This window comes from Triturus cristatus, chromosome 6 (genome assembly GCF_964204655.1).
Source record: "Triturus cristatus chromosome 6, aTriCri1.1, whole genome shotgun sequence".
Lineage (NCBI taxonomy): Eukaryota > Metazoa > Chordata > Amphibia > Caudata > Salamandridae > Triturus > Triturus cristatus.
In genome coordinates, this window is record NC_140589.1 from 1,930,422,244 (window position 1) to 1,930,446,222 (window position 23,979).

A 23,979-nucleotide genomic window follows, 5' to 3' on the forward strand; every position below is an offset into this window, starting at 1 on the left:
TAAAGTTAGACTTCAGGTCTAAACTTAGACTTAAGGTCTAAACTTAAACTTCAGTTCTAAACTTAGACTTCAGGTCTAAAGTTAGACTTCAGGTCTAAAGTTAGACTTCAGGTCTAAACTTAGACTTAAGGTTTAAACTTAAACTTCAGTTCTAAACTTAGACTTCAGGTCTAAAGTTAGACTTCAGGTCCGAACTTAAGCTTCAGGTCTAAAGTTAGATTTCAGGTCTAAACCTAAATTTTAGTTCTAAACATATACTTCAGGTCTAAACTTAGACTTTGCTCTAAACTTAAACTTCAGGTCTAAAGTTAGACTCCAGGTCTAAACTTAGACTTTAGGACTAAACTTGGAATTTTGGTCTAAAGTTAGACTTTGTGTCTAAAGTTTGACTTCTGGTGTAAAGTTAGACTTCAGGTGTAAAGTTAGACTACAGCTCTATGTTAGACCTGTCAGCCCTTTGGGTGGTCCCTCCTCATCATTATTTATTTTGTCCCACTTTTGCCTCAAACCCTGTTAGAATTTTTCCTTTTTGGGAACCACCAGACTTTTTAGTGTTGATGCAGTGTCAGAGAGCCATTTTCCCTACCCCTGGAACTTCTGTCTGAGGGCCTGAGACACAAAATGGTGGCCACCCATTGTCACCTGTGACATCACTGGAACCTACTAGTACCTTCCAGAACATTCTAGAACCCTGTGACAGTGTGAGGCAGGTTTAGAATGTTGGGAAACCATCTCAGGTTGACAGTTGGCAGTTGGCACCTGACTAGTGAAGAGAGAGGACAGAGAAACAGAAGGAGGAAGGAGTGAGGCAGCAGGGGTGGAAACCAGTGCTTGGAGTGGGGTCCAGAAACCCACCCTTGATGCTAGTCCCTACTGACCAAGCCCAGCCTAGTGCCCTGTGTGGGATAAAGACCAGAAAATCATCTTAAGGACCTGAACAGCCGGAACAGGCCTTAAAGGAGAAGAACAGCAAGTTTCTGACCTGTTTGGTGGAATCCTCCTGGAGACCCGACGTCGAGAAGCCTGGAGACCTGGAGCCCGAGGTGGAGAAGCGGCGCTGACAGAAGGCAGACGTCGTACCCGGAGCCGCTAGAGGTCGAGTGAGGGCGCCGACGGAGGTCGTGGAGAGACACCGGAGGTCAAGTAGAAGTCACCTGAGATCGAGGTGAGGCGTCGACGGGGGAGTGAAGTCCGCCCTCCGGAGTCGCCGGAAGCTGAAGTGGAGCGCGCAGGAGGTCGGGAGTGGAGATCGCACTCCGGAGTCGCCTGAGGTCGAGGCGAAGCGCGCAGGAGGTCGGGAGTGGAGATCGCACTCCGGAGTCGCCGGAACCCGAAGTGGAGCCGACGGAGATCGGGAGTGGAGATCGCACTCCGGAGTCGCCGGAACCCGAAGTGGAGCCGACGGAGGTCGGGAGTGGAGGTCGCACTCCGGAGTCGCCCGGAAGCGGGGAGACCGTGACCCTGTGACGCCGGAACCCGACATCGAGCCGAGGCCGCCCAGCGTCATCGATCCGGAGCCGCCTCACGGCATCGACCCGGCGTCAGGTAAAGCGGATCGACCCGACATCGAACCGAGGCCGCCCAGCGACATCGAACCGGAACCGGCCGACGGCATCGACACGGCGTCAAGTGGAACCGATCGACTCGTCATCGAACCGGAGCCGCCCATTGACGTCGACCCGGCGCCGAGTGGAACCGAACACCGAGAAAAGGGCAGTAAGTGGTAGAGAGGGCATCTGAGGCCCTGTGGAGCCCTAAAATACCATTCTAGGGGCTAGAGGGGTGTTAGGACCAACCTGAGAGTGCTAGGGGGGTGAACTGAGACTGGTGCAGGGACCTGTGTGAGGAACTGTGTAGTTGGTGAGCCAGATCCTTAGGTTACCCTCATTTTACCTCAGCTTAGGCCCCAGCCTTGACCACTCTAGGTGGGACATCCCCAGGCCACCCCAGTGACCACAAGCTGTACTTGGGCATGGTAAAATCAATCTACCTCATAAATGTGATCTGATTTGCAATTGTTGACTACTTATATTATTTATTGAAGGAGTGTTATTTATTGTCTGACTGTATTTATTCCTGCCTGGTATTTATTGTCTGACAGTATTTATTTGCCCTATGTATTTATCGCACCTCTATTTATTTCTTGTGTATTTATGACCTAATCCTATTTATTGCACCTGTAAAGTGTTATTATTTAATTGACCTGCTATTTCTGAAGAAAATCCTTTTGTATTGTATTTGTGACATAACCCTGCAACTAAGAGAAAATTAAGATAAACACAAAGAGATTCTTTCATAAATTTTTACGGTGTAGAGTCGTTTTTGGAACGGATGAACGCATGGTTATTGTGAGGGTGTGACGTACGCTTAACACGGTGCCTGACCCCCGACCACTCGAGCCAAGCTACCCCCTGTGTTGGGAAAAACCGGGTGACTGCTAACCCGGTTGCCCGGGGTTTTCTAACATAATTGGTGTTCAGTGGTGGGATTGAGCTGTGCTTGCGTCCACTCGACAATAACTGTGGGTAGTCCATAGGCCTACACCGGGAGTTTTCTCAAAGCGGACTTCCTAATTCTGAGTTTTGTTTTTTCCAAATTTACTTCTGGTGGTGGGAGGAGGTATTACAAAAGGTACCCCCCTGCATAGCTTCTGTAAACACCTGTCTTCTAATCTGAGTGGGCAAAATGGAGTTTGTGTTAGAAGATGTGGAAACTTACACTGTGGCCCAACTCAGAGAGTTCTGTCAGAGAGAGGGGGTGTTTTGTCCCCAAGGTGCCAAGAAGGCTGAACTCCAGACCAGCTTGAGGGCTTGGGGGGAGGCACGACGGGAGAGTAAGGCTGAGCAGGAGGACAGGGATGGAGAGCCTGACAGCGAGGGAGCTGGGTTGTACCAACCTGAGGTGGGGAACCTAGTAGCGGACCCAGAACCATTTCCAGGAAGGGCAGCACTGTCTCTAGCGGTGGCTTATCTGAAGCAGAGTTAACTGACCGGAGGGAGAAAAGACAGCTCACATGGAAGTTAGCGGAGCTGGAGAATGAAAAGGAGGAACGGAGGATGGCTCACGAGTTGAGGCTCAAGGAGATGGATCTCCAGATCTTACGAGTCGGGGCACAAACTGTTCCTAATGGTGGCAGCAAAGACCGAGAGATCACCAGGGAACCCAAACCCTATCTGCCGAAAGACATAGTAGCTAGCTATAGTGCAGGGGATGATATTGCCAAGTGGCTAGCGGCCTATGAGGTCTCTTTAAGGGCCCATGGGGTTCCAGAGAAGTACTGGGGAGGGGGATTGTACAAGTACATGCCTCCAGCTGGTAGGGATGCATTATTGGCCCTAGAGCAGGATGAGCAGACCCACTACCCCACCATGAAAGTGGCGCTCGTGAGAAAGCTTGGACTAACACCCGAGAAATACAGACAGAAGTTCCGGGGTAGCCACAAACTGGGCAAACAGAATTGGGTGGATTTCCTGGATTAGGCGAAGAAGGCATTAGAGGGTTGGATTCAGGGCAGTGAGGTGAGGGACTACGAGGGGTTGTTTGATTTAATGTTGAAGGAACACCTGCTCGAAAAATGTTTCCCTGAACTGCGTCAACACCTGGTGGATAGCAAGCTGACCAATCCCCGGAAGCTTGCTGAGGAGGCGGACATTTGGGCTAGTACCCGGGTGTCCACAAGGGGGACTGGAGGGGATACTCAAAAGGCCGGACAGGGCGCCCCCCAGAAGAAAGAGGGAGGGAAAAGAAAAAGGAGTTTTCTAAAGGCCCCCAAAATAGTTTCCCAGGGAAGGGAACAGGATTCACCCCTAGGGCTAACCCACCCAGAAACCCTAATCCTGGCCAGAGTCAGCAGCCAAGGGTTGTCCATTGCTTCGAGTGCGGTGGCGTTGGACACTATAAGGGAGATGCGAAGTGCCCGAAAAGACCACCCCCTCCCATTGGAGGAAAGGCCCCCGGAGTAGTTAGTGCAGTGCTCGGGGAGGAGATGCCCTTAACTAAGGGAAGGGAGTGGGCGGGTGTCACTTTAGTGTCCCTGGGAGAACGGGAGATGGTTCCTAAGATCCAGGTGCCCGCAAATACCTTAAAGTATGGGCAGTGGGTCACCATCAACGGCCAAAGAGGGGAGGCTCTGAGAGACACAGGAGCCAGTATGACTATGGTACGTAGCCAACTAGTGTCTCCAGAGCAGGTAATTCCCGATGTACTCCACCCAGCCGCGATGGCTGACGGCAGAACAGGCCACTATCCGGTGGCCGAGGTTCCCTTTGAATGGGAGGGGGTTGCAGGTTCACTTCGAGTTGCCGTAAGCCCTGCCGTGCCAGTCGATTGTCTGCTGGGGAATGACATGGAGCACAATGCTTGGAAGGAGGTGGAATACCGGACTCATGCTGAGATGCTGGGTACACCTGACTGGGCCTGTGTGAGCACAGGGTCCGCGACTACCCGGAGAGGGAGTTCGTTTCGGCTGGAGCCTGGAACAAAGGCCCAGCCAGCTGCCGACCAAGGGAAGAACCGAGGACAGGGGGAGCCTGCCTCGGCATCCGCACCCCGTGTGACGGATAGGCCACCGGAGGTGGTGGACCAGGAGTCCGCGGCAGGGGATGTTACCAAACTGGAGGACCTACCCATCCCGGCCGAGTGGCACGTGGAGGGAGGGCCGACCAGGGAGGAATTCTGCAAGGGCCAGAGGGAGTGCCCTACCCTTGAGGGACTGAGGCGACAGGCCGAAGCCCAGGCAGCAGGGAACGTTGAGGGGAACTACAACGTTTACTGGGAGGATGGCCTCCTCTACAGTGAACCCAAGGCACCCCTACATGGATCGTCACGAGCCTTAGTAGTCCCTCAATGTTATCGAGCCTTCCTACTGGAGTTGGCTCACGAGATCCCCTTGGCAGGACACCTGGGGCAAGACAAGACCTTCGCCCGTCTTGTCCCACACTTTTATTGGCCTGAAATGAAAGTGTCGTCCGACACCTACTGCCGGACATGTGTGTCTTGCCAAGCCAGTAGGAAAACAGGGGTGAAGCTGAAAGCTCCCCTGGAACCACTTCCTGTCGTTAGCACCCCCTTTGAAAGGGTGGGCATCGACATTGTGGGTCCGTTAGATCCACCTACTACAGCTGGTCACAGGTTTATCCTGGTTCTGGTGGATCATGCCACACGGTACCCAGAGGCCATACCTCTGAGGACCATTACTGCACCTGTTGTGGCTAGGGCTCTGATGGGAATCTTTACCCGAGTGGGTTTTCCCAAGGAAGTTGTGTCCGACAGGGGGACCAACTTCATGTCAGCGTACATGCGGGCGATGTGGAAGGAGTGTGGAGTGACATACCGGTTCACCACTCCTTACCACCCCCAGACCAATGGTCTGGTGGAGAGGTTCAACAAAACCTTGAAAGGCATGATCAGAAGTCTGCCTGAAAGCCTGCGGAGGAAATGGGACGTCCTCCTACCCTGTCTATTGTTTTCCTACAGGGAAGTGCCACAGAAGGGAGTGGGCTTCAGCCCCTTCGAGCTTTTGTATGGGCACCCTGTGCGTGGACCTCTCAGCCTGGTGAGAGACGGATGGGAAAGAACTCCCAGAAAGCTTCCCCAGGATGTGGTGAGCTACATGCTGGCCTTCCGGAGCCAAATGGCTAAGTTGTGGAAGCAAGCTTCTGACAACTTGGAAGCCAGCCAAGCAGTAATGAAGGCGTGGTATGACCACAACGCTCACCCGGTGGAGTTGGAGCCTGGCCAGAAGGTGTGGGTGATCGAACCAGGAGAGCTTAGCGCCCTCCAGGATCGCTGGTCAGGACCCTTTGAGGTATTGGAGAAGAAGGGTAAGGCTACCTACTTGGTGGATCTTAAGACCCCTCGCCAGCCCCTACGGGTGCTGCATGCCAACCGCCTCAAACCCCACCACGAGAGGCCCGAAGTCATATTGATGATGGTGACTGACGGAGCAGAGGACGTGGAAAGCGAGCCTCTCCCCGACTTATTTGCGTCTCAAGAGAAGGATGGGTCGGTGGAGGGAGTAATTCTCTCCCCATCTCTAACTCCTGAACAGCAGGAGGACTGCCGCCAGGTCCTGGGACAGTACTCTTCGTTGTTCTCCCTTGTTCTGGGTAGGACTCACCTGTGCGTCCATGACGTGGACACAGGAGACAGCCCACCTGTGAAGTCCAAGATCTACCGGATGTCAGACAAGGTGAAGGCCAGCATTCACAGTGAAGTCACTAAGATGCTGGAGCTAGGAGTGATCGAACCTTCCAGCAGCCCCTGGTCCAGTCCGGTGGTGTTAGTACCAAAAGCTGCACCACCGGGTGCCCAACCGGAACTGAGGTTCTGTGTGGACTACCGGGGACTGAACTCAGTAACCAAGACTGATTCTCATCCGATCCCGAGGGCGGATGAATTGATTGACCAGCTGGGAGCTGCCCAATATCTAAGTACCTTTGACCTTACTTCGGGGTACTGGCAGATCTCTCTGACTGATGGAGCAAGGGAAAGGTCAGCCTTCTCCACGCCCAATGGCCACTACCAGTTCTGTGTGATGCCCTTTGGGCTCAAGAACGCAACTGCCACGTTTCAGTGTCTGGTGAACCAGATCCTCACTGGAATGGAGAGTTTCTCTGCTGCTTATCTGGATGACATAGCCGTCTTCAGTAACAGCTGGGAGGATCACTTGCGTCACCTGCAAGCTGTTCTCCAGGCCCTGAGATAAGCTGGATTGACGATCAAGGCCAGCAAATGCCAGATCGGGCAGGGGTCGGTAGTGTACCTTGGACACTTGGTGGGTAGGGGAGCGGTGCAACCCCTCCAGGCGAAAATCGAGGCTATTATGGCCTGGGAACCCCCCAAGACTCAGACTGAGGTCCGAGCTTTTCTGGGCCTCACGGGATATTACCGCCGCTTCGTGAAGGGGTACGGTACCATTGTAGCCCCCCTCACGGAGCTCACGTCCAAGAAACAGCCTCGACGGGTAGTCTGGACGGAGGCTTGTCAGCAGGCCTTTGTGAGACTGAAGCAAGCCATGTGCGAGGCCCCGGTCTTAAGGGCCCCAGACTTTTCTAAGGAGTTCATTGTCCAGACGGATGCATCGGAACATGGCATTGGGGCAGTATTATCGCAACTCAATGAAGAGGGTCTGGATCAACCCGTGGTCTTCCTATCCCGGAGACTACTTCCCAGGGAACAGAAGTGGAGTGCAATAGAGCGTGAAGCCTTTGCAGTGGTATGGGCGCTGAAGAAGTTGCGGCCATACCTGTTTGGCTCGCACTTCCTGGTTCAGACCGACCACAGACCCCTTCGTTGGCTGATGCAGATGAAGGGGGAGAATCCCAAGTTGCTAAGGTGGTCTATTTCCCTACAGGGAATGGACTTTCAGGTGGAACATCGGCCTGGAGTGGACCACGCCAATGCAGACGGTCTCTCAAGGTATTTCCGTCTTAGTGATGAGAACTCCCAAGGGGTTGGGTAGCTCTCCCCACTTTCAGCTGGGGGGGACGCGTGTTAGACCTGTCAGCCCTTTGGGTGGTCCCTCCTCATCATTATTTATTTTGTCCCACTTTTGCCTCAAACCCTGTTATCATTTTTCCTTTTTGGGAACCACCAGACTTTTTAGTGTTGATGCAGTGTCAGGGAGCCATTTTCCCTACCCCCTGGAACTTCTGTCTGAGGGCCTGAGACACAAAATGGTGGCCACCCATTGTCACCTGTGACATCACTGGAACCTACTAGTACCTTCCAGAACATTCTAGAACCCTGTGACAGTGTGAGGCAGGTTTAGAATGTTGGGAAACCATCTCAGGTTGACAGTTGGCAGTTGGCAGTTGGCACCTGACTAGTGAAGAGAGAGGACAGAGAAACAGAAGGAGGAAGGAGTGAGGCAGCAGGGGTGGAAACCAGTGCTTGGAGTGGGGTCCAGAAACCCACCCTTGATGCTAGTCCCTACTGACCAAGCCCAGCCTAGTGCCCTGTGTGGGATAAAGACCAGAAAATCATCTTAAGGACCTGAACAGCCGGAACAGGCCTTAAAGGAGAAGAACAGCAAGTTTCTGACCTGTTTGGTGGAATCCTCCTGGAGACCCGACGTCGAGAAGCCTGGAGACCTGGAGCCCGAGGTGGAGAAGCGGCGCTGACAGAAGGCAGACGTCGTACCCGGAGCCGCTAGAGGTCGAGTGAGGGCGCCGACGGAGGTCGTGGAGAGACACCGGAGGTCAAGTAGAAGTCACCTGAGATCGAGGTGAGGCGTCGACGGGGGAGTGAAGTCCGCCCTCCGGAGTCGCCGGAAGCTGAAGTGGAGCGCGCAGGAGGTCGGGAGTGGAGATCGCACTCCGGAGTCGCCTGAGGTCGAGGCGAAGCGCGCAGGAGGTCAGGAGTGGAGATCGCACTCCGGAGTCGCCGGAACCCGAAGTGGAGCCGACGGAGATCGGGAGTGGAGATCGCACTCCGGAGTCGCCGGAACCCGAAGTGGAGCCGACGGAGGTCGGGAGTGGAGGTCGCACTCCGGAGTCGCCCGGAAGCGGGGAGACCGTGACCCTGTGACGCCGGAACCCGACATCGAGCCGAGGCCGCCCAGCGTCATCGATCCGGAGCCGCCTCACGGCATCGACCCGGCGTCAGGTAAAGCGGATCGACCCGACATCGAACCGAGGCCGCCCAGCGTCATCGAACCGGAACCGGCCGACGGCATCGACACGGCGTCAAGTGGAACCGATCGACTCGTCATTGAAGCGGAGCCGCCCATCGACGTCGACCCGGCGCCGAGTGGAACCGAACACCGAGAAAAGGGCAGTAAGTGGTAGAGAGGGCATCTGAGGCCCTGTGGAGCCCTAAAAGACCATTCTAGGGGCCAGAGGGGTGTTAGGACCAACCTGAGAGTGCTAGGGGGGGTGAACTGAGACTGGTGCAGGGACCTGTGTGAGGAACTGTGTAGTTGGTGAGCCAGATCCTTAGGTTACCCTCATTTTAACTCAGCTTTGGCCCCAGCCTTGACCACTCTAGGTGGGACATCCCCAGGCCACCCCAGTGACCACAAGCTGTACTTGGGCATGGTAAAATCAATCTACCTCATAAATGTGATCTGATTTGCAATTGTTGACTACTTATATTATTTATTGAAGGAGTGTTATTTATTGTCTGACTGTATTTATTCCTGCCTGGTATTTATTGTCTGACAGTATTTATTTGCCCTATGTATTTATCGCACCTCTATTTATTTCTTGTGTATTTATGACCTAATCCTATTTATTGCACCTGTAAAGTGTTATTATTTAATTGACCTGCTATTTCTGAAGAAAATCCTTTTGTATTGTATTTGTGACATAACCCTGCAACTAAGAGAAAATTAAGATAAACACAAAGAGATTCTTTCATAAATTTTTACGGTGTAGAGTCGTTTTTGGAACGGATGAACGCATGGTTATTGTGAGGGTGTGACGTACGCTTAACACGGTGCCTGACCCCCGACCGCTCGAGCCAAGCTACCCCCTGTGTTGGGAAAAACCGGGTGACTGCTAACCCAGTTGCCCGGGGTTTTCTAACAGTCTAAATTTAGATGTCAAATCTAAAGTTAGACTTCAGGTCTAAATTAGACTTGAGATCTAAACTTAGACTTTTGGTCTAAAGTTAGACTTCAGGTCTAAACGTAGATGATTTTTGGTCTAAAGTTAGACTTCAGGTCTAAAGTTAGACTCCAGGTCTAAGGTTAGACTTCAGGGCTAAAGTTAGACTTCAGGTCTAAAGTTAGACTGCAGGTCTAAAGTTAGACTGCAGGTCTAAAGTTAGTCTTCAGGTCTAAAGTTAGACTCCAGGTCTAAGGTTAGACTCCAGGTCTAAGGTTAGACCTCAGGGCTAAAGTTAGACTGCAGGTCTAAAGTTAGACTTCAGGTCTAAAGTTAGACTTCAGGTCTAAAGTTAGTCTTCAGGTGTAAAGTTAGGCTTTAGGTCTAAGTTTACCTTTGTGAATCGGGCCCACAATGTGTAAGAAAGTCCATGTCCAAGTTGCACGCTTTATCAACATTTCAAGAAAATGATATCAAAATCCCACACTAGTAGGAACCCCAAACCATGCTACGCATAATGATAGTGTGCATACCACAAATAAAATCTGGGGAAGAGGGGATACAGTGCCCTCAGTGTGGGTCCAGAGCAGTTCAATCTCCAGTAGGAGAAGCTCCCCTCACAAGTAGCAGGTCCCACTCTGGCATCGGAGATGCAAACACTCCAAACACAGAGCTTGTGGTCGCCTCACCCCTCACCTGGTGTCTACCATCGTGGGTTCCCACTCATGTCCACAGGAGTTCCTGAGTCCACAGGACCAGTATTCCTGTTTCCAAAGAGAAAGATGGACGCCTGCTTGCTTCAGTGCATGACACCCCAGCTTGAAGGACCATGGTAATGCCCAGACCCCCCTCATGCATGAATGTGAACAGCACCTGTAGGCCCCCCGTGTATACTCACTCCAGCCTTTTCAGTCTGCAGTCTGGATGCCAGAGCCCCTCACACAGCTCTCTCACGCCGGGATCCCCCAGTTTGTTGTCCGTCAGGGTCAGCTCCAGAAGAGATGGGTTGGTACAGAGGACTTCGGCGAGGTCTCCGCAGCACGACCCGGCCAGCCAACAGCCCCTCAGACTACAAGAGGCAAAGAGGTCTCAGCATTAGTGGGAGTGTAACTCATTTCCTCCTTCCTGGTGCAGAGGGAGTAAGGCATTTACAGACCAACAGCCAAGGACGTTAAGCCATCGAAAAGGGACATCGCACTTCCTTTGGCGCTCTCCCTACCGTCAAAGACATGACCGGCATCACATTACATTTGACGTGAGCCCATGTCCTGAGCAGAAGTGATGTCATCAGGCCTTTCACTGTGATTACATCATAGAAAGTGAGGACCTGTGCCCATTGATCTTGATGACGTCACAGGACGTGAAGTATTTAAATAAAGTTAAAAAAACTGCCATAAGCGCCAGATACATTTTTAAAAACTGAATGAAGACGATGGGCCCGATTCACAAAAGTAGTCTGAGACAAAATCCTAACTTTACGACTTTCTGTATTCACAAAAGGCATCCTATCTTAAGTTCAATTTAACTTAAACTTAAGTTAGGATTTTGTCTCAAGTTTGTCTTAAATTTTGGTCTTAAGACAAAATCCTAATTTAAGTTTTAACTTAAGATAGGATTTTGTCTTAAGACCAAAACTTAAGAAAAACTTAAGACAAAATTCTAACTTTACTACTCCTAAATGTCTTTTGTGAATACCGAAAGTCGTAAAGTTAGGATTTTGTCTCAGATTACTTTTGTGAATCGGGCCCTGTGTGTCTGTTTTAGTTGGATCTGTATAATACCTACAGCACTGTGTGATATCGCAGGGCCTGTGTGATATTGCAGGGCCTGTGTGATATCACAGGGCCTGTATGATATCGCAGGGCCTGTATGATATCGAAGGGCCTGTATGATATTGAAAGGCCTGTATGATACCACAGGGCGTTTATGATATTGCAGGGCCTGTGTGATATCACAGGGCCTGTATGATATAGCAGGACCTGTATGGTATTGCAGGGCCTGTGTGATATCACAGGGCCTGTATGATATAGCAGGACCTGTATGATATCGCAGGGCCTTTGTGATATCACAGGGCCTGTATGATATCGCAGGGCCTGTATGATATCGCATGGCCTGTATGATATTGCAGGGTCTCTGTATGATATCACAGGGCCTGTATGATATTGCAGGCCCTGTATGATATCTCAGCACCTGCGTGATATCGCAGGGCCTGTATGATATTGCAGGGCCTGTATGATATCACAGGGCCTGTATGATATTGCAGGGCCTGTGTGATATCACAGGGCCTGTATGATATTGCACGGCCTGTATGATATCGCAGGGCCTGTATGATATCACAGGCCCTGTATGATATCGCAGCGTCTGTGTGATATCAAAGGGTCTGTGTGAAATTGCAGGGTCTGTGTGATATCGCAGGGCCTGTGAGATATCACAGGGCCAGTGTGATATCATGAGGGCCTGTATGACATCACAGGGCCTGTATGATATCACTGGGCTTGTGTGATATCAGAGGGCATGTGCGATATCACAAGGGTTGTATGCTATCATGACGGCCAGTGTGATATCACGAGGGCTTGTGTGATATCATGAGCGCCTGTGTGATATTACAGGGCCTGTGTGATATTACAGGGTATGAGTGATATCACAGGGCTAGTGTGATATCATGAGGACCTGTGTGATATCACAGGGCCTGTGTGATATTACAGGGCCTGTGTGATATCACGAGGGCCAGTGTGATATCACAAGGACCTGTTTGATATAATGAGGGTCTGTGTGGTATCTAGAGGTCCTGTGTGATATCACAAGGGCCAGTGTGAAATCATAAGGGCTAGTGTGATATCATGAGGGCCTGTGTAATATCGCAGGGATTGTGTGATATCGCAGGGCCTGTGTGAGATCACGAGGGCCTGTGTGATATCATGAGGGCCAGTGGGTTATCTTGAGGGCCTGTGTGAGATTACAAGGGCATGTGTGATATCGCAGGGCTTGTGAGGTATCACAGGGCCTGTGTGAGATCACCATGGCCTGCCTGAGATCACAGGACCATGACAATCGCCCACTCAGCTACAGTCATAGTTTGAGCTGGACGGCCCCCCTGGCTCTCACGAGTTGCCCCGCTGCCCCGTTGTTTTTCCACAGTTAACAGTTGCAGCGGTTTGATGTCCCCCAAAGAACCCCACATTCATGCTCGCTCTACGAGGGGTCCCCTGTGACAAGGACTGAGAGCCCAGAGTGGTGCTCTGAGGTCAAGGTGGCCCCACAGGAGCCCCTCGTTGAGAGAGGGGCCACTTCCCTCTCTGCCAGGGCTCGTGCACCTGGCAGCCATGACGACAGAGGTTAGAGGGCAGGGCCAGGCCTTTTTACTGGTCTTTAGAAGGCAACGCCTACAGGAAGTGTTCTGGCAGCTCCCTTACTGAGGCCCTGGGCTCCCAGGTGTGTGGGGTGTGAATGAAGGTATGTGCACACTCAGGTACTAGTGAGGACGAATATGGAGCCTGTGTGCATGTCATGGTTAGCCCATCATGAGATCCATGGTAGCCTCCCTCTGCACATGTATGACAGCACTGAAAGGAGAAGGCCTCTGTGCAGGCTGCCCAGACCTCTGCCCACCTGGGCACATGGACTTCCATGCATTCCCTCCCCAGCATCCTGACTGCAGAGGGCCAGCGTCCCCTGGGTCTGGGAGCCTTCAGTGCCTCGCTTTGTACTTTGCTGTTCCCTTCAAGACCACCATGAACCTCTGGCTGGCCGGCCTCACAAGCCATCTGGCTTCCTTACTGACCATAAGACACCGCAGCGGTTAAGCGGCTGGGAACCCCCAAGGAAGGACCCCTGTGGTCCAGGCCTGGAATGTGCTGTGAGCACCATGCTTCCTGTGCCATTGGTACCCTGCCCCACCTCACTGGCCAGTCCTACCCGGGCGGAAGCCAGTCTGGGGTGACTTATGACCCCATCTGGAGGGAACCTGGCCTAGCAGTTTGGGACGGACCCTTCCCATTGGAGTATGACCAGGGCTGATTTGCATACAGCTGGTCTCCATCCAGGGTAGCAAAGTAGACAAAACATAATGGATTGGAATGCGTCCATGAGTAATCAGCAGTGAGTTAGATTAATTCAACATTCCGCGCATCACCTTTTAGGTTTCATCTCAGGAGCCCTGGGAGGCGTGCAAGAAAGTGTCTCCCACCCTGTACCAGCCACCCATGATGACTGCTGCCAACAGCATATTGTGGTGACCCCCTTTCACCCCTGACCCTGCCAGTGTACCCCCCTTGTCTACTCTATTTCTTGAAGATCACTTTGTCTGGCACCAAGATTGTGTAGGAGGAAGCGAGGAGCGGCTTCACTGATCTCAGCATTAGAAACCAATAGCACATTTGTGACACCAAGGAGAGATGTACATGACTGAGCCCCAGAATGATGACACTGTATCTGTTCCCCCGACTGCGACCTTGGGGCAGTGCCAAGGACTGGACCTAGTGATTCTCCTTCGTGATTGCCCCCCTGTAGCCAAAGTACCATGAAGCACAGCCTCACTGCTCTCAGCGCCACAATGCTGAACCCACACAGCTGCACAATATCCAGACGCTCCCCTCAGGGCTGGACAAGAAGGGGTTCTGTTGTTTAACATCTCATAACTACAAGATTTGTAAATTGTGGGGTATTCAGTCAGAACCCCCATTGTGGCATTTGTGCTTTGGAAATTATTAGAAGCACCAAACACCTTGACCACCATCTTTGTTTATGCTGGTTAAGACCAAGGTCTCTCTCTCCCTTCCAGTCTAATCGAAGAACGCCCACAAAACCCGTCTAGGCACAGAGGATCCCTGAGTGCAAGGTCCCTGGGCCCGGTTCCTGAGTATGGACCCTATGCAGAGGTTGTCCCTTCATGCAAAGGGCCAGGGCAGGCTGTTGGTGATGGGCCCTAGACTGAGGCCTAAACACAAGTCCAGACCCAGGTCCAGCTGCTGGTGATGGGCTGTAGAATGAGGACGTACCACAAGTCCAGACCCAGGTCCAGCTGTTGGTGATGGACCCTAGACTGAGGCCTTCCCACACATCCAGACTCAGGTCCTGCTGCTGGTGATCTGCCCTAGACTGATGCCTTACCACAAGTCCAGAGCCCAAGTCCAGCTGCTGTTGATGGGCCCTAGACTGAGGCCTCCCCACAAGGCAGAGCCCAGGTCCATCTGCTGGTGATGGACCATAGACTAAGGCCTTACCACAAGTCCAGAACCAGGTCCAGCTGCTGGTAATGGGCCCTAGACCGAGGCCTTCCCACAAGGCCAGACCCAGGTCCAGCTGCTGGTGATGGGCCCTAGACTGATGCCTTCCCACTAGGCCAGAGCCAGGTCCAGCTGCTGGTGATGGCCATAGACTGAGGTCTTCCCACCAGTCCAGAGCCAGGTCCAGCTGCTGGTGATGGGCCCTAGACTGAGGTCTTACCACAAGTCCAGAGCTCAGGTACAGCTGCTGGTGATGGACCCTAGACTGAGGCCTTAGCACAAGTCCAGAGCTCAGGTACTGCTGCTGGTGATGGACCCTAGACTGAGGCCTTACCACGAATGTAGACCCAGGTCCAGCTGCTGGTGATGGGCCCTAGCCTAAGGCCTTACCACAAGTCTAGAGCCCAGGTACAGCTGCTGGTGGTGGACCCTAAACTGAGCCCCCCTCCCCACAATGCAGAGCCCAGGTTCAGCAGCTGGTGATGTGCCCTAGACTGAGGCCTCCCCACAAGGCACAGCCCAGGTCCAGCTGCTGGTGATGGACCCTAGACTGAGGCCTTCCCACAAGTCCAGAGCCCAGGCCCGGCTGCTGGTGATGGGCCCTAGACTGAGGCCTTACCACAAGTCTAGAGCCCAGGTCCAGCTGCTGGTGATGAGCCCAAGACTGAGGCCTTTCCACAAGTCCAGAGCCCAGGTCCAGCTGCTGGTGATGGGCCCTAGACTGAGGCCTTCCCTCCAGTCCAGACCCAGGTCCAGCTGCTGGTGATGGGCCCTAGACTTTGACCTTCCCTCCAGTCCAGAGCCAGGTCCAGCTGCTGGTGATGGGCCCTAGAGTGAGGCCTTCCCACCATTCCAGAGCCAGGTCCATCTGCTGATGATGGGCTCTAGACTGAGGCCTTCCCATAAGTCTAGACTCAGGTCCAGCTGCTGGTGATGGGCCCTAGAGTGAGGCCTTCTCACCAGTCCAGAGCCAGGTCCATCTGCTGATGATGGGCTCTAGACTGAGGCCTTCCCATAAGTCTAGACTCAGGTCCAGCTGCTGGTGATGGACCCTAGACTGAGGCCTTACCACGAATGTAGACCCAGGTCCAGCTGCTGGTGATGGGCCCTAGCCTAAGGCCTTACCAAAAGTCTAGAGCCCAGGTACAGCTGCTGGTGGTGGACCCTAAACTGAGCCCCCCTCCCCACAATGCAGAGCCCAGGTTCAGCAGCTGGTGATGTGCCCTAGACTGAGGCCTCCCGACAAGGAACAGCCCAGGTCCAGCTGCTGGTGATGGACCCTAGACTGAGGCCTTCCCACAAGTCCAGAGCCCAGGCCCGGCTGCTGGTGATGGGCCCTAGACTGAGGCCTTCCCACAAGTCTAGAGCCCAGGTCCAGCTGCTGGTAATGGGCCCTAGACTGAGGCCTTCCCTCCAGTCCAGACCCCGGTCCAGCTGCTGGTGATGAGCCCAAGACTGAGGCCTTTCCACAAGTCCAAAGCCCAGGTCCAGCTGCTGGTGATGGGCCCTAGACAGAGGCCTTCCCACAAGTCCAGAGCCCAGGTCCAGCTGCTGGTAATGGGCCCTAGACTGAGGCCTTCCCTCCAGTCCAGACCCAGGTCCAGCTGCTGGTGATGGGCCCTAGACTTTGACCTTCCCTCCAGTCCAGAGCCAGGTCCAGCTGCTGGTGATGGGCCCTAGAGTGAGGCCTTCCCACTAGTCCAGAGCCAGGTCCATCTGCTGATGATGGGCTCTAGACTGAGGCCTTCCCATAAGTCTAGACTCAGGTCCAGCTGCTGGTGATGGGCCCTAGACTGAGGCCTTCCCTCCAGTCCAGAGCCAGGCCCAGCTACTGGTGATGTACCCTAGACTGAGCCCCCCACCACAATGCAGAGCCCAGGTTCAGCAGCTGATGATGGGCCATAGACTGAGGCCTTCCCACAAGACACAGCCCAGGTCCAGCTGCTGGTGATGGGCCTAGACTGAGGTCTTCCAACCAGTCCAGAGCCAGGTCCAGCTGCTGGTGATGGGCCCTAGACTGAGGCCTTACCACAAGTCCAGAGCCCAGGTACAGCTGCTGGTGATGGACCCTAGACTGAGGCCTTACCACAAGGCTAGACCCAGGTCCAGCTGCTGGTGATGGGCCCTAGACTGAGGCCTTCCCACAAGTCCAGAGCCCAGGTCCAGCTGCTGGTGATGAGTCCTAGACTGAGGCCTTACCACAAGTCTAGAGCCCAGGTATAGCTGCTGGTGATGGACCCTAGACTGAGTCCCCCCCCCCCCACAATGCAGAGCCCAGGTTCAGCAGCTGGTGATATGCCCTAGACTGAGGCCTCCCCACAAGGCACAGCCCAGGTCCAGCTGCTGGTGTTGGACCCTAGACTGAGGCCTTCCCACAAGTCTGGAGCCCAGGTCCAGCTGCTGGTGATGGGCCCTAGACTGAGGCCTTCCCACAAGTCCAGGGCCCAGGTCCAGTTGCTGGTTGATAGGCCCTAGACTGAGGCCTTCCCTCCAGTCCAGAGCCAGGTCCAGCTGCTGGTGATGTGCCCTAGACTGAGCCCCCCGTACAATGCAGAGCCCAGGTTCAGCATAGGCCATAGACTGAGGCCTTCCCACAAGGCACACCCCAGATCCAGCTGCTGGTGATGGGCCTAGCCTGAGGTCTTCCCACCAGTCCAGAGCCAGGTCCAGCTGCTGGTGATGGGCCCAAGACTGAGGCCTTCCCACAAGTCCAGAGCCCAGGTCCAGCTGCTGGTGATGGGCCCTAGACTGAGGCCTTACCACAAGTCCAGAGCCCAGGTACAGCTGCTAGTGAAGGACCCTAGACTGAGGCTTTACCACAAGTCTAGACCCAGGTCCAGATGCTGGTGATGGGCCCTAGACTGAAGCCTTCCCACAAGTCCAGAGCCCAGGTCCAGCTGCTGGTGATGGGCCCTAGACTGAGGCCTTCCCACAAGTCCAGAGCCCAGGTCCAGCTGCTGGTGATGGGCCCTAGACTGAGGCCTTACCTTATGTCCAGAGCCAGGTCCAGGTGTTGGTGATGTGTCTGAACCAGACAGCCACAATGGCCTCAAATCCAATGAAAGCGAGAATGGCAGGTCATACGTAGAGCAACCCAACCTTGTCCATGGCCAGCAACAGGCAGACTCATGGGTTACAACAAACACTTCTAACACCTCCAAACTCTCAGGCAAGTTGTCACTGGTGCACCACATACTTTGACGTGCCAGCCAGAACATGTCTCAAACTGGGGGACACAGTGCAGGGTGAAACTGGGGTACGGAAGAAGATCCAACGCATTGTAAATGAAGAGTAATGCACTCACTCCAGCTTCTGTAGTTTGCAGCCGGGATGCTTTAACCCTTTACATAACTCTTTCACGCCAGAATCCTCAGCTTGATTGAAGCCGAGGTCCAGGTCCACCAGCGATGAGTTTGCGCTGAGTGCAGAAGAGAGGACGATGCAGGACAGAGGTTTGAGGCAGCAGCTCCACGCCCTGCAGGGGGCAGAGAGAAGAGAGATGTCGGCGAGTCATGTTAGGAGGGGCGGACTGGATATACAGGCACACATGCACACTCATTCACACCCATGATTTTGCACACGCGAGTGTGCACACATCCATTCACAACACTCATGACCAAATTTTCAAACATACATGCACGCACGCACATACCAAACATTACCTGTAGCTCTGCCTCAGCAGTCCAGGGAGGGTTGGGACTGCTGCCTTCCCTCATTGGTTTACCTTATGTCAGCCCATGAGGGAAGGCAGCAGTCCCAACCTCTTCACGAGTGAGGTGGGGTCAGTGAGACTGCTGACCCCACCCCTCGCTGTGATGAGGTGGCACTTCAGAACTTAACACTGAAGAACCCATGTCCGAGGCAATGAGTGACGCTTCCCCTCGTCACTGAGCGGGAGGGCCTCAGGGACCTTTGCTGAGCTGAGGAGGTCACTCCCAAAGGAGCTGTGACATCCTCAGCCCAGCAAAGTTCAGCTCAGGCAGTCAGGAGTCTGCGCATTCAGCACATCTAGCTCTTCGCTGCTTGACCTGAAATAAAGACTTGGATGGCTCTCTGATGCTTAACCCCTTCCATGCTGCGCGAATTCCGCCGCTGTGCTGACGGTTTCTTGCGCGGGCGTGGTCATGACGGAACGGTTCCGTCATGAGCACAGCTCAACCGTGGCTCATGACGGAACCGTTCCGTCATGAGCACCGAAGGGGTTAAGAATAGTTAAAGCTTGCTTACAAATAGAAACTGACCTTCACAATGTGTTTTTCCTAGATATTCTTTACGCAATATTTTGCACACACAATATTTTTTCTACAATATTTTGCGCAAACAACACAACCTATACACAACTGCTTACCTGAGACTGGAGCAGGTCAGCAGCCAGGGTTTTAGGGCTTTCAGATGTTCAGGGCTCAGCTGTGAGTCATCTATGCAAAGTCTTTTAATTCCTGAAGTGTTTTCCAAGCAAAACTGCAGGATTTTACAATCCATGCTGTCTGTTATGCCACAGATTTCCACAGTTTGGAGGTGGCCAATGGTGCTCTGGACACAGTCTCTGTCCTGTAGCTCAAACAGGTAGTACAACAGGCCCTTCAGGCCAGGGAACACCTCTGCAGGGCTTGGCTGGATGCTTTCTTTAATCCACTGCATTAATTCAGATTTTCTGTCCAATGAAGCCTTTAGTTTCAATCCGTCCTGCAAGTGATTCAGGTTCTCTTTACCGAGGAGGCCGAACAAGAGGCGGACAGTGAACCTTAAGTGGCAGTGTTCATAATCTCTGGACTTCTCCAAAAACTTGACCAGATCTTGCTGAGGATTCTGTGCCATGTTTACATTGTCTTCACTTTCTTCAAGTACAAAGAAGAGAGCTGCTAAAAACTCTTGAAAGCTCTTGTGAATGAAACAGTAGACATGCTTCGACGTGGCAACGTTCTGGAATATATTCGGTTTTGTAAAAAGTGACTGTGTTTCCGAGAGTGTAAATCCATGTTTGATGACCTCCTCCTCCTCAAAGAGCGTCTTCTGCTCACAGACGCCTTCTCTGGCCAAGGCGCAAAGCCTCTTGAGAATCCTTTGAGTTGGCTCCGTGGAATCTGCCCTCGGCTGTTTGAGCACAAGGGCGAGAAAGGACAAGTACAGTGAAGAAAGTGTTCGGAAAGTAAATCTAAACTCTGTGCCTGTCTCTGCCTGATGTTTGATGACACTGCACACCACCCAACAAATGATGGGAACAAAGCAGGCAGCAAAGAGGACTCCAGTCTCTCGCACACAGTGAAAAGCCTTTGTGCCTAATGTTTGGCTGCCAAAATATTTGTTAAAATATTCCTTCATGTCATTTTCAGAGAATCCAAGAATCTGGACAAACCGGTGAATCTTCACGTGCATGCTGAGAGCCATCATAGCAGCTGGCCTTGTGGTGATTATTATGTGTGCCTTCTTAAAAATCATTTTTCTCATAACACTGCACTGTGCATCTTCCATTGAAGTCGTCTTCTTGGGATCACCTTCTAGCGAAAGCAGAGGGCACCTCAGTTCATCGAAGCCATCAACGACAAAGAGCAGTTTCTTAGGATCCACCTTGAACGCTTCTGTTGGTTTCAACATCTCAAGGTAGCTCTGGAACAGAAGGTCGGCCATCTTGTCCTGTCCAGGGGCCAGGCTGATCTCTCTGCACGGTACAAAGAATGCGTAATCAAACCTTCCCTGGAAAAGCTGCCCGGAAGCCCAGTCCTGCATGATCCTCAGGGCAGTCGTCGTCTTCCCAATCCCGGCGACTCCCAGCAGGACGATGATCCTGGGAGAATTCCCATGTTTGTCTGGTTCAAACAACCTACTGACTTCTGTGTAAGAATCAGCAGCTAACTGGCTCATGATCTTCATATGATTGCTTCCAGAGGACAGTGTGTCTTGTTCTGGGCTCCTCATGTGATATTGATTATCTATAAGAACCATCCTGGTGTACTCTTCCTCCAGCTGGAAGCAATCTCTACTGACCATTTTCTTTTCTTTCAAGACTTGGACTTTTTTAAGTATGTTTTCCGTATATTGCGATCTCTGTTTCACTGAAACACAGAAAAGCAGTTCACAAATTATTTCTATGTGGGGTGTACACAATCAGATTGAAACAAGGAGAGGAGGCGAATATGGGTTTAGACAAAAGAACAACACCCTTGTGTGGTTGCGTAGGGCCCTTTTCATTGCCAAGGAATGCCTCTGTGTCAAATAGAAGCATCTATGTAAAGGAAGGCATTGCAAGGGTCATGTCTAATTGTCAGTCAGTCAAAACCACTTTATTCGGTTCACAAAAACCATAAAAGTACACAGCATACAGCACATATCAATAAAATTTAAATTTTCATAGATGATCGTGGGCATCATAAAAGATATTGTCACCAGAATTCATAAAGAAGCAAATAAAACAAGCTGCCGACAATTCACATTGAAGGGGAAAGTCTATTCAAATTGTCTCTCTACGATCTCAAGAGAGGGCAACCGATCCACAGTACATATTATACAACGAGGCTACTTAGGTAAAAGGGCAAACATTGAATCAAAGCCCAATAGCCAGGTGCTAGGGATTTTAAAGTCATTACCTCCCTAAGTGTTAACCTTTTCAGGAACTCTCCAGCATTTTCCAATGTCAGTTTTCAAGAAGATAAACCCAATGTTAATGCATGTGGTTTGAATAACTTTGTTTATCCTGTGATGACTAACTTAGCTAGCTCTACCTCACACGTATTGTTAGAGAGCACTCTATCACCATCGAATGTTACGTCGTACGGAGAGCTGGAACTTCCTGTGGTATCTCTGGGAATGGGACCCAAAGAGGGCTCTGTTTCACCTTTGTCCTCTTTAGAGGAGGGGCCTATCTGCCCAAATAAGATGACCACTTATGGAAGTCTCTTCTGGAATATTGCAGGTTTGTTGCCTAAATTAGAAATTACAGAATGGGTTGCCTTCATTAAAAAGTATAGCATAGTATGCCTTCAGGGAACATGGCTGCGAGATATTGTACATATAAACGGGTTTTACTCGATCCATACCCCAGATGGTGTCTCCCTGGGTGGACATGGAACAGGAGGGTTACTGACACTTGTTTCTACGACAATGGATGGCAGGTTAGGAAAGAGTAAGTGTGATTCAATGCACTTTCAGGTCATCAATATTTCCTTCAAGAAAAATTTGACACTGGTCCTCGTAAATTTGTATCATAACTTTAATACTGCAAATACAACTATTGCCCAAGAGCTGGAATTTGCATTCTCAACCCACATAGAGGAGCTACACACGGATGTTGTAGTCTTGTGGGGAGGTGACTTCAAATGCAAATTATGTCCCCTTTCAAAACAGGGAGTGTGCCATCTAGTAGCTGTGGATATAGATGGTAGTTCTCATTTTAATCATACTCCCTGTGGGAACATTTTTAACCCAATCTTGTCAAAATATTCCCTTTTTCTTACTGTGGATCTTATCAATTTAGTAGACACAGATTTAGTAACATACATTGGGAGAGGCCAATGCACTTTAATTGATTTCATTGCTTTTTCTGAGTATTTTAAATCCCACTCCCTGGTTTATATTATCCATAAAATTTACTATAGTGATCACTACCCTATTTCTTTAGAGTTGCTGACGGAATCTGACGATCAATCCGCACCTGTTAGATCAGGTCCATTAATCTACGACAAAAACAAAGGGCTACTGTGGAAGTGGTCAACCACAAACCCTGATGGGGTCTTATATCAAATTATAGCAACCAACTTTGATTGCCTGGAAGATAGTATTAATCCGTCAGTTATGGTAACATCCTTCGAGGCAATAACAGAGACTATAAATGTTGTTTTACCAAAGAAACCTAGGTGTAGACCACAGAGCAACAAAAGGTGGTTTAATTACCATTGCACTTTTTGTCATAATAAATTAATTAAGACACTGAAAATAAAACCCCGAAATCCATTAGAGGTAAAACCCTCACGCCTTGAATATAAGCAGGCACTCGAGAAACGCAAGCAAGAAATTAGACATGGAGCTTGGGAACAACTGCATGTGGCCTGCCAGAGCAGAGACTACATTTTTTGGCAGGCTGTTAACCAGGATTACTTTAATGGGACCAATAGTGGCAAAAGTGAAGTGGCAATTATGCTTGGGACCAGGGTCGAACACTTTTCGGGTCTCTATAAAATTGGTAGTGAACCTGTTTTTAGCACTAATATTAATTATGGGGCGAGAACTATGGTGCCCTTTACACTAGAGGAGGTAGAGAGGGCCTTAACCCAGACTGTGAGGAATAAGGCCTCCGGCCCAGATGGTATCCCCGCAGATTTGTTTTTAGCTAACACACCCCTGTGGCTCCTGCTGCTGACAAATATTTTAAGTTGCTACGTAGCTCAAGGACCTCCTGATTCCTGGAGATCCGTGACAATAGTCCCCATCTTTAAAAAAGGTGATAGGGCGGATCCCAAATGTTATCGGCCGATATCTTTGATTGACATCACTTGAAGATCATGGGCAGAGTAATTCTAGAAAGGCTGGAGGCTTGGGTAACAGAGAATAGTAAGTTTTGTGATATCCAATATGGCTTCAGGAGAGGCCTGGGCACGGCAGAGCAGTGCCTCAATCTGCACCTGGTTATAGATAAATATACACTGGCAAAGCCGGGATCCCTTTATTTAGGGTTTATGGACCTGACGTCTGCCTTTGACTGGGTGCAGAGAGGAAAGCTTTGGGAGAAGATGCTGGCGATGGGCGTAGAACCAGCGATTGTGCATTTCATGGCAGCCATGCATCAGGATGTCACGGGGAGAGTTCGCTATGGAACAGGTGGGGAACTCACTACCCCAATTAAAATGAGCCGCGGGGTCCGCCATGGCTGTGTGCTGGCCCCTTTTTTGTTTTGTCTGTATATAAATGACTTAGAAACTTTTATCAAAAATGGGAACTTGGATGCTCCCCAGATAAGCTGAAGGTCGCTACCGGCGCTACTACATGCAGACAATTGTGTTTTAACATCTAGAGAACCGGGGTGGGGTTACAACGGCTTTTAACTAGTTTTAACAATTTTATGAATGACCTTGACCTCAAGATCAATGTAGCCAAATCCCACATTATGTTGGTGGGAAAACATCCAGCAACTGTAAAGACATGTTTTATAGGCAGGGAGAGACTGCTTTATGTGCCTAACTTTTCTTATTTAGGAATTCTCTTTGATTCCAAAA

The 23,979-nt window shown here is 51.3% G+C and overlaps 1 protein-coding gene across 2 annotated transcripts in view; it reads right to left on the reverse strand.

Annotated features, from left to right (window-relative positions):
* Nucleotides 1-23,979, reverse strand: part of LOC146822514 (NACHT, LRR and PYD domains-containing protein 3-like) — a 326,776-nt gene that overhangs the window by 207,467 nt on the left and 95,330 nt on the right. For both annotated transcript variants that reach the window (XM_085613632.1, XM_085613633.1), the window contains exons 4-6: nucleotides 19,122-20,826; nucleotides 18,078-18,248; nucleotides 10,447-10,617 (exon numbers count right to left, since the gene is read on the reverse strand). In XM_085613632.1, the coding sequence (XP_085469758.1) occupies nucleotides 10,447-10,617; nucleotides 18,078-18,248; nucleotides 19,122-20,826 (2,047 nt within the window). The remainder of the gene's footprint in view (nucleotides 1-10,446; nucleotides 10,618-18,077; nucleotides 18,249-19,121; nucleotides 20,827-23,979) is intronic.